Here is a 14793-nt window from a genome sequence, read left to right as displayed (position 1 = left end):
GACTCCTCCTCACAGGGAGGAAACAGCTGGATCACCGATACAGGCCGTCTGAACCGATGCACTCGTATTTTACACATTAAAGGGGGATGTATGCCATCAAAACAGAATGTTGTGATGATGTCATCAGTGCTCTATCTGTGTGTGTGTGTGTGTGTTTGTGTGTGTGTGTGTGTGTGTGTGTGTGATCTATGTGTGCCATCAAAACAGAATGTTGTGATGATGTCATCAGTGCTCTATCTGTGTGTGTGTGTGTGTGTGTGTGTGTGTGTGTGTGTGTGTGTGTGTGTGTGTGTGTGTGTGTGTGCGCCATCAAAACAGAATGTTGTGATGATGCCATCAGTGCTCTATCTGTGTGTGTGTGTGTGTGTGTGTGTGTGTGTGTGTGTGTTATCTATGTGTGCCATCAAAACAGAATGTTGTGATGATGTCATCAGTGCTCTATCTGTGTGTGTGTGTGTGTGCGCCATCAAAACAGAATGTTGTGATGATGTCATCAGTGCTCTATCTGTGTGTGTGTGTGTGTGTGTGTGTGTGTGTGTGTGTGTGTGTGTGTGATCTATGTGCCATCAAAACAGAATGTTGTGATGATGTCATCAGTGCTCTATCTGTGTGTGTGTGTGTGTGTGTGTGTGCGCCATCAAAACAGAATGTTGTGATGATGTCATCAGTGCTCTATCTCTGTGTGTGTGTGTGTGTGTGTGTGTGTGTGTGTGTGTGTGTGTGTGTGTGTGTGTGTGTGTGTGTGTGTTTCATAACTAGTAACTAAGCATGGGTCTATCAAGTGTGAGTCTAACATCTTGTCCTGGGGTTCGTCATAGTTTGCCTACACCACTGAGGATAACGATGTTAGTTCAGCTGTTCTCTGATAATGTTTGCTCTTCATGTCTAAACAGGTTTGGTAGAGTTGTGTTTTTAATCATTTATAATTAATGTTAGCTTAGATTAATTGATGACTCTAAATTGCAAGTAGGTGTGAATGTGAGCATGACTGTTTGTGTGTGTCAGCCTGGTGATGAACTGGTAGCCTCTTCACGGTGCCTCGTCTCTTAACTGTCAGCTGGGTTCTGCTGCAAAAGATATGCAGTCATAGAAAAAAAGGATGGATGGATGGATGGATGGATGGATGGATGGATGGATGATGGATGGATGGATGGATGGATGGATGGATGGATGATGGATGGATGTGAGCATCATAAAGATTTTTTTAATGTATACCACTGTGATAAGACCAATCCAATCACTTCTGTTCTTTCTTCATGGTGCTTCTAGTTACATTCAGAGAGAAATGTATTTACTTAAATTCTTCTTTTGATTTCATATAACTCCTCCTAAATTTCTTCAACAGATGCATGTACTCATGTGGCGTGTGACATATGGACATATGATACAGAGAATCACAATCAGCACCACTATATGAAAATGGAAATCATATTTTCACATCATATGTTATTTCCAAGGAAAACACACGAGCTGTATAAACCATGTTTACTGTGTGTTTAACATGTTTTCAGATTATTAAAACACACTTTAAATATGATGTGAGCTGTTTTCTTCACAGAATGTATGTTCTGTCAGCAGCTCCTACATCACATTCATGATTAACTTGCTGACTCACTATATTTACTTTCTGTATTTGATGCAAACAGAAACACAGTGACAGCAGTCAGGATCATGTAAAAAGTATGAAAACTTCAGTCTGATGCTGCTGGTTTGTATAAAAGACTTTTAAAGGTTTCAGTGTTTTCAGATGTTTGAAGTCATACAGAGAAACTTGGAGCCTCTTTTCAGTCCACCATCATAACACATCATCTATCATTTGAGACAGTCGATCAGAAAAGAGAAAAGACAGAACTTTTGCCTGAGTATCCCAGGAAATGTTTCTTACTGCAGGATTAATTTTTCATGTTTTTCTTTAATCACAGATTCCACATCATTCACAGACATTATTGTGTCTTATTTTTCAGACATGTTCAGTATTTGTAGATGTTTACTGTCAGCAACCAAGAACAAGTGATCTTTATTGTATTTTTTAACGTGTTGAAAGTTTAGTGATAATAATGCAGAATCAGTTTTCAGGAATTCATATTGTGTATGTGTGTTTATTCAAAAGTAAATGTGGTGTTTGAGATAGAATATAAAACAATAAACAGTAAAATTAAATAAAACATAAAACATAAAGAAATACATATTATAAATACTATAACAAACATTCCATGATACGACCAGTCGAGTACAGATGAGTCCTGTAGGATTTTGTACAGCTGCTCAACCAACTCCAGTCACTGTGAGTCTCCAGCACAATAATAAACAGCAGAATCTTCAGTCTTCAGACTGTTCATCTGCAGATACACCTGCTGTCTGCTGTTGTCTCTGGAGATGGTAAACCGACCCTGAACTGACTGAGAGTAGTAGATGCTGCTACTGCCACCATGAGTAGCAATCCACTCCAGTCCTTTTCCAGGAGCCTGTCTGATCCAGGACATCCAGTAGCCACTGATAGAAAATCCAGAGGCTGTACAGGTCAATCTGTGAGATTCTCCAGGTCTTTTAACCACTGGTTCAGATTCTGTCAGAGTCTGACCATCAACGCCTGTCAAGACAAAAGATATGTGTTATTTGTTATGTTGGCAACAAAAATGAAAATATGTCAAATAAAGATCAGTGAATATTTTCACCTGTCCAGCAGATAGTTAAAAGCAGCAGTCCTGTCCTATAGTCCATCATGTTAAACTGTGTGTCCACTGTTCTCTGTCCTCCTCTCTGCAGTCAGATAAGTAGAGGTGGAAGACATCTGAGTTTTGCATTGACTCCTCCTCACAGGGAGGAAACAGCTGGATCAGACTCACATCTGTTCCTTAAATGTGTGAATACATATTCATTATAAAGTGTTGATAAAAGTCACAATCACACAACTAGGGACATTCATTACATGTAGATCAGTGTTTACATGGATCAGTTGTTTACATCATTAGACCAGGTAGAAATATTTACCATTATCAGTATTTGTGTTAATGTTATATAAAACCAATCAAACCACCTCTGTTCTGTCTTGATGTTACTTCTATCATCATTCTTCATCATCATCAGTGCAAGTATGAAACTCAGTCAGTCCAAGACTGCCCTCTAGAGGTTTGAAACACAAACTGCAATTTTCTGTCACCTGTGACCACATTTTCAAAAACACCAAGACAACACATTGTTTTCTTGTTTACAGAGTTGGTTCAACAGTCTGAACTCATTCAACCTGTGGGTGTTGGATTCTGTCACTTTTTGCTGAGAGACACCAACTTGTTTGTGTTTCTGAATCTACTTCCACTCTGAATGGTGACAAAATGATTTTACTACAATGACTTTTAAATTTTTATTTTCTAACAAACTATTACTTGGTAAATTAAATAATGTATGATGCAGAATCCCTGCTCATCTTTAGGATAAAATTATTTCAGTGTTTGTTGTCACTGATTCAGGTCATAATGTTGTCAAATGGGTTATAGCAATATTTTTGTGCTGTAAATGGCTGAAGGTGTTTATATAAATTATGTATGGTTGTTAATATGTTGTGAATGTGTTTCTGGATGCAGTAGAATAGTAAAGAGATCAACAGAGTGACTTCATAACAGCATTAAAGCTCCTGGTGAAGTATATTTTGGAAGCTGTCTTTTAGCTGTATTCATGTGTTCTAATATTAATGGATGAAATGTGAAATTTGTGAAAAGATACCATGAATATGAGAAAGTATAAACTAGATAATAAAAGTACTAGAAGTAAATAAATCACTGTACAGTACAATGTCTAGAACATTAAATACTGTGTACGTACAATACATACGTGTGTTTAAACTGTATATATTCCTTGTAAATACTCAGCTCAACTCAAACTTTGTTTATATAGCACATTTCATACACAAGGCAACACAATGTGCTTTACATTAAGCAAAAAAATAACAATCAAACCAATGCAAAATAAGTATGTGTATTAATAAATGCCAGTGCAAAAAGTACAAAAATATACAAAATAACAAGAATATACAAGACACATACACACATATGCATGTGTCAAAGAAAAACACATGTACAATCACATGCACACGTTAACAATAAGTAAAAACACACATTCACACACACGCATGAAGAACTTAGCCATAGGCTGTTTTTAAAAGTAAGGTTTTTAATCTGGTTTTAAAAGTGCTCAGTGTAGGAGCCTCTCTTAGGTCCTGAGGGGGGGTGTTCCATTTACTTGGGACATAGAAACAAAAGGCTGCCTCCCCTGCTTTGGTGTTTGTGCGAGGAATGGTTAAAAGACCACTGTCAGTAGACCTGAGAGTTCTTGCTGGTTTATACGTAGTTAGCATGTCTTTAATATACTGAGGTGCAAGGCTGTTCAAGGTTTTATATACCAACAACAGAATTTTGAAGTCAGTTCTAGTTTTGACTGGGGGCCAGTGGACAGATTTAAGAACAGGTGTAATGTGTTTGTACTTTTTTGTTCTGGTGAGCACACATGCAGCAGCATTTTGGATCAACTGTAGCTGCAGCAGAGATGATTTTGGGAAGCCAGTGAAAAGACCATTGCACTAATCTAATCTACTAGTTATGAAGGCATGAATCGATTTTTCAGAGTCTATTTTAGACAGAAAGTTCCTTTGATTTGAGATATTTTTAATGTGATAGAAAGCTGATCTTGACAGATTCTTTATATGGCTTCTAAAATTCAAATCACAATCTATGACTACATCCAGACTTCTAGCCTGACCTTTGCTTTCCAGGGACAGAGAGCTGAGATGAGCTGCAACTTTCTGCCTGTGAACCTTTGCACCAAAGATGAGTATTTCTGTTTTGTCGTTTAGTTGTAAAAGGTTCTTGGACATCATAGATTAATATCAGCAATGCAATGGATTAGGGAGTGTATGGGATCAAGATTATCAGGGGCTAGAGATAAATACAGCTGTGAGTCGTCTGCATAATTATGATAGTTTATATTGTATTTTTGTATGACCTGTGTAAGAGGGAGCATATAGATATTGAACAGTAATGGCCCAACAATTGAACCTTGGGGTCTAACACACAACTAACCCTAACACACACTTTTTTGGACACAAAGTCACCAATTGACACAAATAACTGCCTATCTTGTAAATTGGTTCTAAACCAGTTCAGAACTGGGCCAGATAGTCCCACCCAGTTTTTTAATCTATCCACTAAGACAAAATGGTCAACAGTGTCAAAGGATCTGAGACTGAGATCTTAAAGAACAAGAACAGACAGTTTATTTGAGTCAGTATTTATATGTAGATCCTTGATTACTTTTATAAATTGCTATTTCTGGTGAGACCGAAAAAATAGTAGTTAGGTAATTATTACACTGAAGCTGTTTTTTCAAGTATTTTTAAGCATTTTTTCAGTAGAGGGCATCTCTGCTGGGATTGTAGATGGTGGATTAATGAGTCGATCAACAGTAGAGAAAAACACTCTACTATTGTTGATATTTTGATTAATGATTTTACAAAAGAAAGACTGTCTATCCTGTTTAATTTCTTTATTTTAGTCAGTTAGTCTATCTCTATAAATTTTTACAATGAAGATACAATTTAGTCTAAATTTATATTTTATTATTTGACTTTATTTTAAATTTAAAATATTAGAGTTTTCTCATACATTCTTCTTTTCTCTGTGTGTAGTGGAGGAGGCTACAGCTGCACTGAGTTGTGTAATCCTGCAATCCTATAATGACAATAAAGTTGAATTTTGAACCTGAAGAGGTGAAACTAAAGAAAGTAAATGTTTCCAGTGGTGGTAAATAGAGGAAGTAGTTTTTGTATGACTCTCCTATTATTGTCTCTCACTGTGTCTCCTCTGGCACAGTAATACACTGCTGTGTCCTCAGTCTTCAGACTGTTCATCTGTAGATAGAGTTTACTGCTGGAGTCGTCTCTGGAGATGGTGAATCTACCTCGAACTGACTGAGAGTAATAGATGTGAGAACTCTGTGTGTGTATGAAAGAGATCCACTCTGGTCCTCTTCCAGGAGCCTGTCTGACCCAGTTCATAGTGTAGCTGCTGAATGTGAATCCAGAGGCTGTACAGGTCAATCTGTGAGATTCTCCAGGTCTTTTAACCACTGGTTCAGATTCTGTCAGAGTCTGACCATCAACACCTGACAAGACAAAACATATGTGTGTCATGCGTTATGTTGGCAATAAAAATGAAAATACGTCAAATTAAGATCAGTGAATATTTTCACCTGTCCAGCAGATAGTTAAAAGCAGCAGTCCAGTCCTATAGTCCATCATGTTAAACTGTGTGTCCACTGTTCTCTGTCCTCCTCTCTGCAGTCAGATAAGTAGAGGTGGAAGACATCTGAGTTTTGCATTGACTCCTCCTCACAGAGTGAAACTGGAATAGTCATAGACTTTAAATATAAATTGAATTGGCATTTGACAGGAAAGGAAAATAAAGTCCTAACATGTGCTGCATGTATTATTCTTAATATTTAATTCTTATGTGTGGTAGTGTGTGTTTTTTTGCTTTTATGTGTTACTGGACGAGCACACCAATCACTTTAATTAATTATTAAAGTAATTACAATCACAAAGCGCCATGAATTCAAACAGTTCTGATCATTAATGCACAACACAGTAAGTTTTGGCTCAACCATGTGAATTAGACACACAACATGATGTCTGCCACCAGCTTTGTGTGGAAATACTTCAACATGTTAAACACAGAAGATGTAATTTGTGCTCTGCGCTGGAGGGATAAAACATGCTGGACTGAGGTTTGCTGTGACCTTTGAAATCTCAGACAAGTTTCAAGAACAATGGATTTATAGTTTATCAAAAACACACCTGGGTGAAACAGATTATGATGGATTTACCTTCAGCTATGGCAAAAAGCGCCTCTCCCTGAAGAAAGACACCAAAAAAGAAAGAGTTTTGTATTTTAACTTTGAGTGATCATTAACTTTATTAAGCCTGTTATGTTGAACAGTGAAGTGCTCACAGTGTGTTTCCTCTGCTGCGCTCAGCAGCAGCCTCTGAATGTGAACAGAATGTGGAATCTGTTTCAGATCAATATCATGATGTTGAAAACATCAAATGATTTGAGTCCATGAATTTTGTTTGTTTAAATATGAAGAATTGAAAAATATCCTGGCATGTAGCTGCAGTGAAGGTCAAGCTGCAGGCAGCTCACAGTTTATATTATGTTCATTATTATGTTGATTAGTGTTGAAATGATGTTCTTCTGCCTCAGTGACAATGATCAATACCACCAGATGAAACACTAAAGTGATCAGGTTTAGAAACCACATACATCAGGATAGCCTGCCTCTGCTCCCAATAGAAAATGTGTAATCTCAGGAAAATATTAATCTCTGTCCCTCACCACATCACACCTTAACATTATATAGGCCGACATTTTTTGGCCCCACAATGTTCAGCTGAAGTCTGCCTTTGTGTCCAGACATGTTTGAGCCACCAGAGCCAGAGGACGGTGACAGGATGGATTTTTTTTCTTCTGTGTTGAGTTGTTAGAACTGAAGTGAGCTGAAGTGAACTGCTGGGCTGATTTAGACTGAGAGAGTCACTGAAGGTACGTTTGTAACTGACTGTTAGGGAGGGTGAGGGGAGGGGGAGGTTTGTGGGGCTTATATAGTGTTGGGGGGACAATGGCTCCAGAACATCACTGAGCCATGTTTCAGATCCACCTCAAAAATCCTGAACACAGGAATCAAAGACATTTAAGTATAAGGGGTGAATACTTGCAATATCTTGGTTAAATGCATTTCACTTTAGTGTCTTAATTAGCTAAATTTGGTCACAGTTTTTGCTAAAATAGGAAAAAAAGGAGGATAATAACATAGTTTAAAAGTAGTGCTGTTACAGTTTATTATTATTATCATTAAAATCAGAACTTACATTACAGAACTCTGGTCTTCCAGATTAAAATAGGGATAAGTGGGCGAGGCGTAAAATATAGAATACAACATGAATAAATAATAGATCCAAAAATTAAATATGGAGTATATTATATACTATAAACACACACAAAAACATCTTCATAGTTGGTGTCTATCAGGCCAGTAAAGTTGAGTCCTGTAGGATTTTGTACAGCTGCTCAACCAACTCCAGTCACTGTGGCTCTCGAGCACAATAATAAACAGCAGAATCTTCAGTCTTCAGACTGTTCATCTGCAGATACACCTGCTGTCTGCTGTTGTCTCTGGAGATGGTAAACCGACCCTGAACTGACTGAGAGTAGAATTTCCTGTTGTCATTATATTCAATCCAGGCAACCCACTCCAGTCCTTTTCCAGCAGCCTGTCTGATCCAAGCATTCGCGTAATGAGCATCAAACCCTGAATATGTGCAGGTCAGTCTGTGAGATTCTCCAGGTCTTTTAACTCCTGGTTCAGACTCAGTCAGTGTTTGACCCTCAGTACCTACAGACAGTTAAACAGCTCATTAGTTACTGTAATGCAGCCATATTGTCTTTGTAGCAGGAGGTTTGTCAGAAAAACACTCTTTGTTCTTACCTGCCCAGTTAATAGACAGGATGAGAAAAACAAGCAAATAATCAGGTGTGATCATTGTAAAAGCCAGTTGTCTCTGTCCAGTCTACAGTGTGTATGTCAGTGATTTAGTCTCTGTCCTTCACTCTGCAACACATATGTAGAGATGGAAGAGATCAGAGTTTTGCATTGACTCCTCCTCCTCACACAGAAACACAACACATCTCACATCTCTGGAAAAACATAGATTTAGATTATCATTTTATATTTTGATTAAATTTATCATTTTCATAGAAATTATAATTTCAAGGTATCCAATGGAAATGTTTATTTTTACCCAAATTAGACATATTTCTTTATTGTGCTCAGCAGCATTTGGTTCATTTGTATACTGGTTGAATCATGCATGAATGTCCAAATATATTCTCAACACCTGCTGAGAAACAAGAAGTCACAAACCACAACATCAACTGTTTCTTTCATAGTGTTCATGCATGTGTGTGTGTTTAGAGGCTCTGTCATTCTCTCCTTAGTTAGTGTCATCTGACTTCATGTGTTCTGCTGCCACCTGCAGGTCTTTGTAGACAAATGTCTACTTGTATCACTGTAAATACGACACATCCATTCCTGTCCTTTTCCTGCAGGTTGTCTGATCCAGTTAATACTGCAGCAGCTAAATGTGAAGTCAGATCCCCTGCAGGAGAGACTGAGAGTCACTGATGACCCTGTGTGTTTTACTATCTACTTTCTAAACAATATTCAAGGTTCTTCAAAGTGTTTCCGGGGTTAAATTCACCAGGTGTCATTGTCTTTTTCTTGATTCTCCTTTTATTGACACCAAACCACAACAACCAACCTCCTCGTCACATTATGATCACCGAGATCTACTACTACTTTTGAAAACTGCTTTGTAAACTCATTACATCATACTATTGACAAATATTTGAAATATATTTTGGATTGTGGACATTTCACCTCACTAATTATGTTCTGATCAGGTCAAACTTTCTGTCTGATCAAATGTGCTTCAGCTTTTTTCTCTTTTCAAACTGAATTTATATCATTTAACATTTGGACTTGGTGTGTCACTAGTGATTTAATATTTAATAATTCCATGAACAATATCCTTTCTCGCATCATGAAGGAAATACATTTTTACAGTGTCTTCAGGCTGCACACTCTAGAGTCTAACTCGATTCCAAACTTGGTCTTCATTGAATCTTTAAAAAAAAAAAAAAAAGGCTCCAAAAGCAATATCAGCTATCCTTTAACAAGTAGTCAGATTTTAGAGTTGTTAATTTTACATGAAATATTTTTCACGATAATTTTATCATTCATAGAATTTCCAGCATATCTCAGATAAATCAAATAAAACCATCACTTTTACACAGACAGAATATTTACTGTTTCCAGACTCAACTACATGTTGGAGAACAGCAATTAAACATTTTTATTGAGACTTTGTTTTTTCTGAGTTCATGATGTTGAATGTTAATTTCTGTTAATGTGAAAAGTAGAAAGAAAAGTTTTTACTTGTTTTGACATGTTGAGTTTTTGTACAGAGTTTCTTCCTCTTGTGTCACTGTGGCTCTCGAGCACAATAATAAACAGCAGAATCTTCAGTCTTCAGACTGTTCATCTGCAGATACACCTGCTGTCTGCTGTTGTCTCTGGAGATGGTAAACCGACCCTGAACTGACTGAGGGTAGTATTTGTTGCTACTGTCACTCTGAATCCACGCAACCCACTCAGGCCCTTTTCCAGGAGCCTGTCTGATCCAGGCCATGTGGGAGCTGCTGAATGTGAATCCAGAGGCTGTACAGGTCAATCTGTGAGATTCTCCAGGTCTTTTAACCACTGGTTCAGATTCTGTCAGAGTCTGACCATCAACACCTGTCAAGACAGACAGAAAGTCATGTCATGTGTTACATTGGCAGCATAAATCAAATTATGTCAAATAAAGATCAGTGAATATTTTCACCTGTCCAGCAGATAGTTAAAAGCAGCAGTCCTGTCCTATAGTCCATCATGTTAAACTGTGTGTCCACTGTTCTCTGTCCTCCTCTCTGCAGTCAGATAAGTAGAGGTGGAAGACATCTGAGTTTTGCATTGACTCCTCCTCACAGGAAGGAAACAACTGGATCAGATTTGGATTTGTCACTATAATTTATGAATAAATATTAATTGTAATAGGTAACCAAAAGTCACAATCAAAAATCACAATTAAACAATTAAAGACTGACATTTATGTGTGACCTGATGATACTCAATGCACAGCACCCAGAATAACCAGGAAGTAGAGACTACTGTACCAAAGTAGAGATTGCAAGTAATAAACCGATTCTTAGTCAAAAATCTAATCAAAACTTAAAATAACAAACCAAGAAAATAAACAATATGAAGTAAAATTTCTCTATCAGGGTGACTAGTGTTGTGTGTGGGTGAAACAGCCAGAAATTATGCAGGAAAATTATGAATGAACCACTACACACTTATCAGTTCAAAGAAAATCAAAACTGTTCTGCAACACTCAAATTTATTTATTCACAAGAAGCTGAGGAGACTTAAAACACATGCAGTGTCTCTACCACTCTACTCCACTTTAACACAGCAGAAAACCTCACAAGAAAAATAACAGAAAATGTCCCATTCAATGGTTAGTTAAAGTCTCACTTAATCTAATAAGTCTATAACTACAAGAAACAGAATCACATTAATATACAAAAGAAGATTGACACAGAGAATTCAATCCGCACCACTGTATGAAACTGGAAATAATCTTTATACATCATGTTGTTTCCAAGGAAAATACACAAAAATGCATTGTCTTTCTTAAAAAGAAGAAAAAATCAATTGAAACATTTACATTGAAATTCTCTATATTTTTGTACATCATGAATTAATTCAACATTTGCTAATCAGAATTTTCAGACTGACAGTTAATCATGATCAATAAAAACTGATACTGAGACAACTGAATGTTCTCAGTGGTGATAAATAGAGGAAGTAGTTTTTGTATGACTCTCCTATTATTGTCTCTCACTGTGTGTCTCTGGCACAGTAATACACAGCAGTGTCTTCAGGCTGCACATTCTGTCCATTTAGAGTCACTGTGTTGCTGGAAGAGTCTAAGTCGATACTGAACTTGTTCTTCAGTGAATCTTTATAATATGTGGTGTATCCAGCAGCTGCACTTCCAATCCACTCCAGTCTTTTCCCTGCAGGCTGTCTGATCCAAGCTGTGTAGTAGCTGCTAACAGAATAAGAGACCTGACAGGTGATGGTCAGACGTTGACCTGGCTGCACAGTCACAGAGGCTGGCTGTGTCAACTGTTCACACTTCACACCTGTTAAAAAAAAAAGAAAATGTTTTGTAACAAATGATCAAGTTCTGCTGCAAAAGAAGAACTGTTGACTTTGACAAATCCAGAGAGACTCACATCCAGCTGCCAACAGCAGCAGCAGAGCTACAGAAAACATGGTTTATGTTGAAAGTGACGTGCTGTGAACTCCACTGACAGCCTGATGGCAAGTTTTTATAGCTGAGTAACAAGGAAGGTCAGTGAGTTTGCATAGAATCAAACATATGAAGCATCAATGTTGGTCTAACTGGAGCCAATAGAAGAGTCTGTTGACTGTTATTATATCTGCAGAGTGAAAACATGCCTGCAAATCACCTCTGCTTTACATGTGATATTTGAATTTCATTACACACTCAGTCTTTAACATTTAAAAACATTCCTGCATTTACAGAAGTGAAACTTTGCTTTTTCTGTAAACTGTTAATGCCTGAATATGTTGTATTGACATTAACAAATCAGTGATAAAACATTATGTAAATTCTTGTATAATTGCAAACCACAATCAGGATCATTATAACTGTTCCTAATGCACTTATTAACATGTATCATAAATGAAGATGTATTCATATAAATCAGCATTACAATAAACATTATGATGTACATTAAATAATGCATGTATCTTTCTATAAGTCATGTTTAAAGTGTTCAGCATGTTTTGAAATGATTAAAAAAAACAATTTATACATGATATGAGCTGTTTTCCTGAGAGAATTTATTTACTGTCAGCAGCTCCTACATCACATTCATGATTAACTTCAAACATATGAGCACAAACTTGTTGTTTTTGCAGCATTTATTTATTCATTTATTTTCTGACTGACTGTACTTACTGACTGTATTTGTTGCAAACAGAAACACAGTGACAGCAGTCAGGATCATGTAAATAGTATGAAAACTTCAGTCTGATGCTGCTGGTTTGTATAAAAGACTTTTGATGGTTTCAGTGTTTGCAGATGTTTGAAGACATACAGAGAAACTTGGAGCCTCTGGAGGAAAACAGCTGCTCAGGAACTGAAGCCTGTGTGACAAAATGCAAAAAACTACATGTGAGTGTCAGTCAGTTAAGATCCATGAGAACAGCAGATCTGTGAGGGTCAGAGGAGAGACAAACTTGACACTGACTGCCCTCTAGTGGTTTTATAACAGTAACTCATTTTTCACTCATTGTTTCTAATATTGTGACAGACTTCAGATTCTAAGTCATTTAAACAATAATGTGGCTGAAATGTAAACATGTAGGATTTGTATTGTGTTGTTGTATTTGTTCCATCATTGTAAATGGGGACATTCCCTCAATGATCCTTCAAGATTAAATAAAGTTTGAATGAATGACTGAATGAATGGACAATGATTTCAACAGATTGTTGTGTTGTTCTCTGTGCTTTTGTGCAGGAAGTGATCATTTATTTGTTAAAGTTTAATAATACACATATTTATCTTTGACTCTCATTTCATATGTATGAACTGAGAAAATTTCAGCTGTGTCTATCTTCAAACAGAGGCCTGGTAGGGGAGATACTGAAATATTACTTCCTATAATATTCTTTTAATCAACTCTGTTCAGAGGAATGTCACTAATAAATAATAAAGATATTTATTTATTAAAATCAGTGATGCAGGACAAGAGATACTGAGACAACAAAATGTTCCCAATGCTCTTAAATAGAGGAAGTAGTTTTTGTATGACTCTCCTATTATTGTCTCTCACTGTGTGTCTCTGGCACAGTAATACACTGCTGTGTCCTCAGTCTTCAGACTGTTCATCTGTAGATAGAGTTTACTGCTGGAGTCGTCTCTGGAGATGGTGAATCTACCTTGGACTGACTGGGAGTAATAGATAGGAGTACTAGCTGTGCTTATATAAGCGATCCACTCCAAGCCCTTTCCAGGAGCCTGTCTGATCCAGGTCAAGTACAAGCTGCTGAATGTGAATCCAGAGGCTGTACAGGTCAATCTGTGAGATTCTCCAGGTCTTTTAACCACTGGTTCAGATTCTGTCAGAGTCTGACCATCAACACCTGTCAAGAAAAAAGATATGTGTGTCATTTGTTATGTTGGCAACAAAAAATGAAAATATGTCAAATAAAGATCAGTGAATATTTTCACCTGTCCAGCAGATAGTTAAAAGCAGCAGTCCTGTCCTATAGTCCATCATGTTAAACTGTGTGTCCACTGTTCTCTGTCCTCATCTCTGCAGTCAGATAAGTAGAGGTGGAAGACATCTGAGTTTTGCATTGACTCCTCCTCACAGTGAGGAAACAGCTGGATCAGATTATGTGATTAAAATCTATGAATACATATTCATCATAAAGTGTTGATAAAAGTCGCAAACAACAAAAAACAGGATCTTCCAGGAAATGTCTGGATTTCCATTTTTGGTAAAACTGGAGAATAAATATTACTGTAATCTCTCCAAGAGTCAATTTCTGCATGTTTCAATGTAATTTGTGCAGCAGATTAGTTCACAATAACATTGTGAGTCAGACAGACAAGACACTTTTTGAAAAATAGCTCCTGTATTTAATATTATTAATACTGTTATATTTTATAAATGAAGTTTTATAACAAGATTCAGGAACAAACACCACGCCTCAGACGGATTCATCTCCGTACTATGAGTACTTAAGCACACCTCATCTGTTTCCTCACCCTTTGACTCCACATCCCTCCCTCCCCGACCCCCTCTTTTTCTTCTCTCTTTACCTTAACTCAGGAACCGGGGGTCTCCATACACCAGGAGTCTGAGAGAGACTGAGAGAAATACCCATCAGTTAAAAACACTTCAGGAGAAAGTGTGTGTCTTAAGATTTTTTTTGAAAATTTCAACAGATTTAGAGCCCCTAAGACTCTCTGGCAGATTGTTCCACAGTTTTAGGGCGTAGTAAGCAAAGGCAGCCTCTCCGTGCCTTTCAGTTCTAACCTC

The 14793-nt window shown here is 37.2% G+C and overlaps 1 gene segment (V, D, J or C); it reads right to left on the bottom strand.

The window, feature by feature from the left end:
* Positions 1-11547: 11547 nt before the first annotated feature.
* Positions 11548-11988, bottom strand: LOC146310004 (Ig heavy chain V region 914-like). The segment is given in 2 exon segments: positions 11548-11855; positions 11949-11988. Coding segments are annotated over 2 exon segments (348 nt in total).
* Positions 11989-14793: the final 2805 nt, after the last annotated feature.

The sequence above is a fragment of the Lutjanus erythropterus genome, chromosome 19 (assembly GCF_056507025.1).
Source record: "Lutjanus erythropterus isolate fLutEry1 chromosome 19, fLutEry1.hap2, whole genome shotgun sequence".
Taxonomy (NCBI): domain Eukaryota; kingdom Metazoa; phylum Chordata; class Actinopteri; order Lutjaniformes; family Lutjanidae; genus Lutjanus; species Lutjanus erythropterus.
The sequence above is the reverse complement of the archived record's forward strand: the minus strand, read 5'-3'. Positions and strand labels throughout refer to the sequence as shown.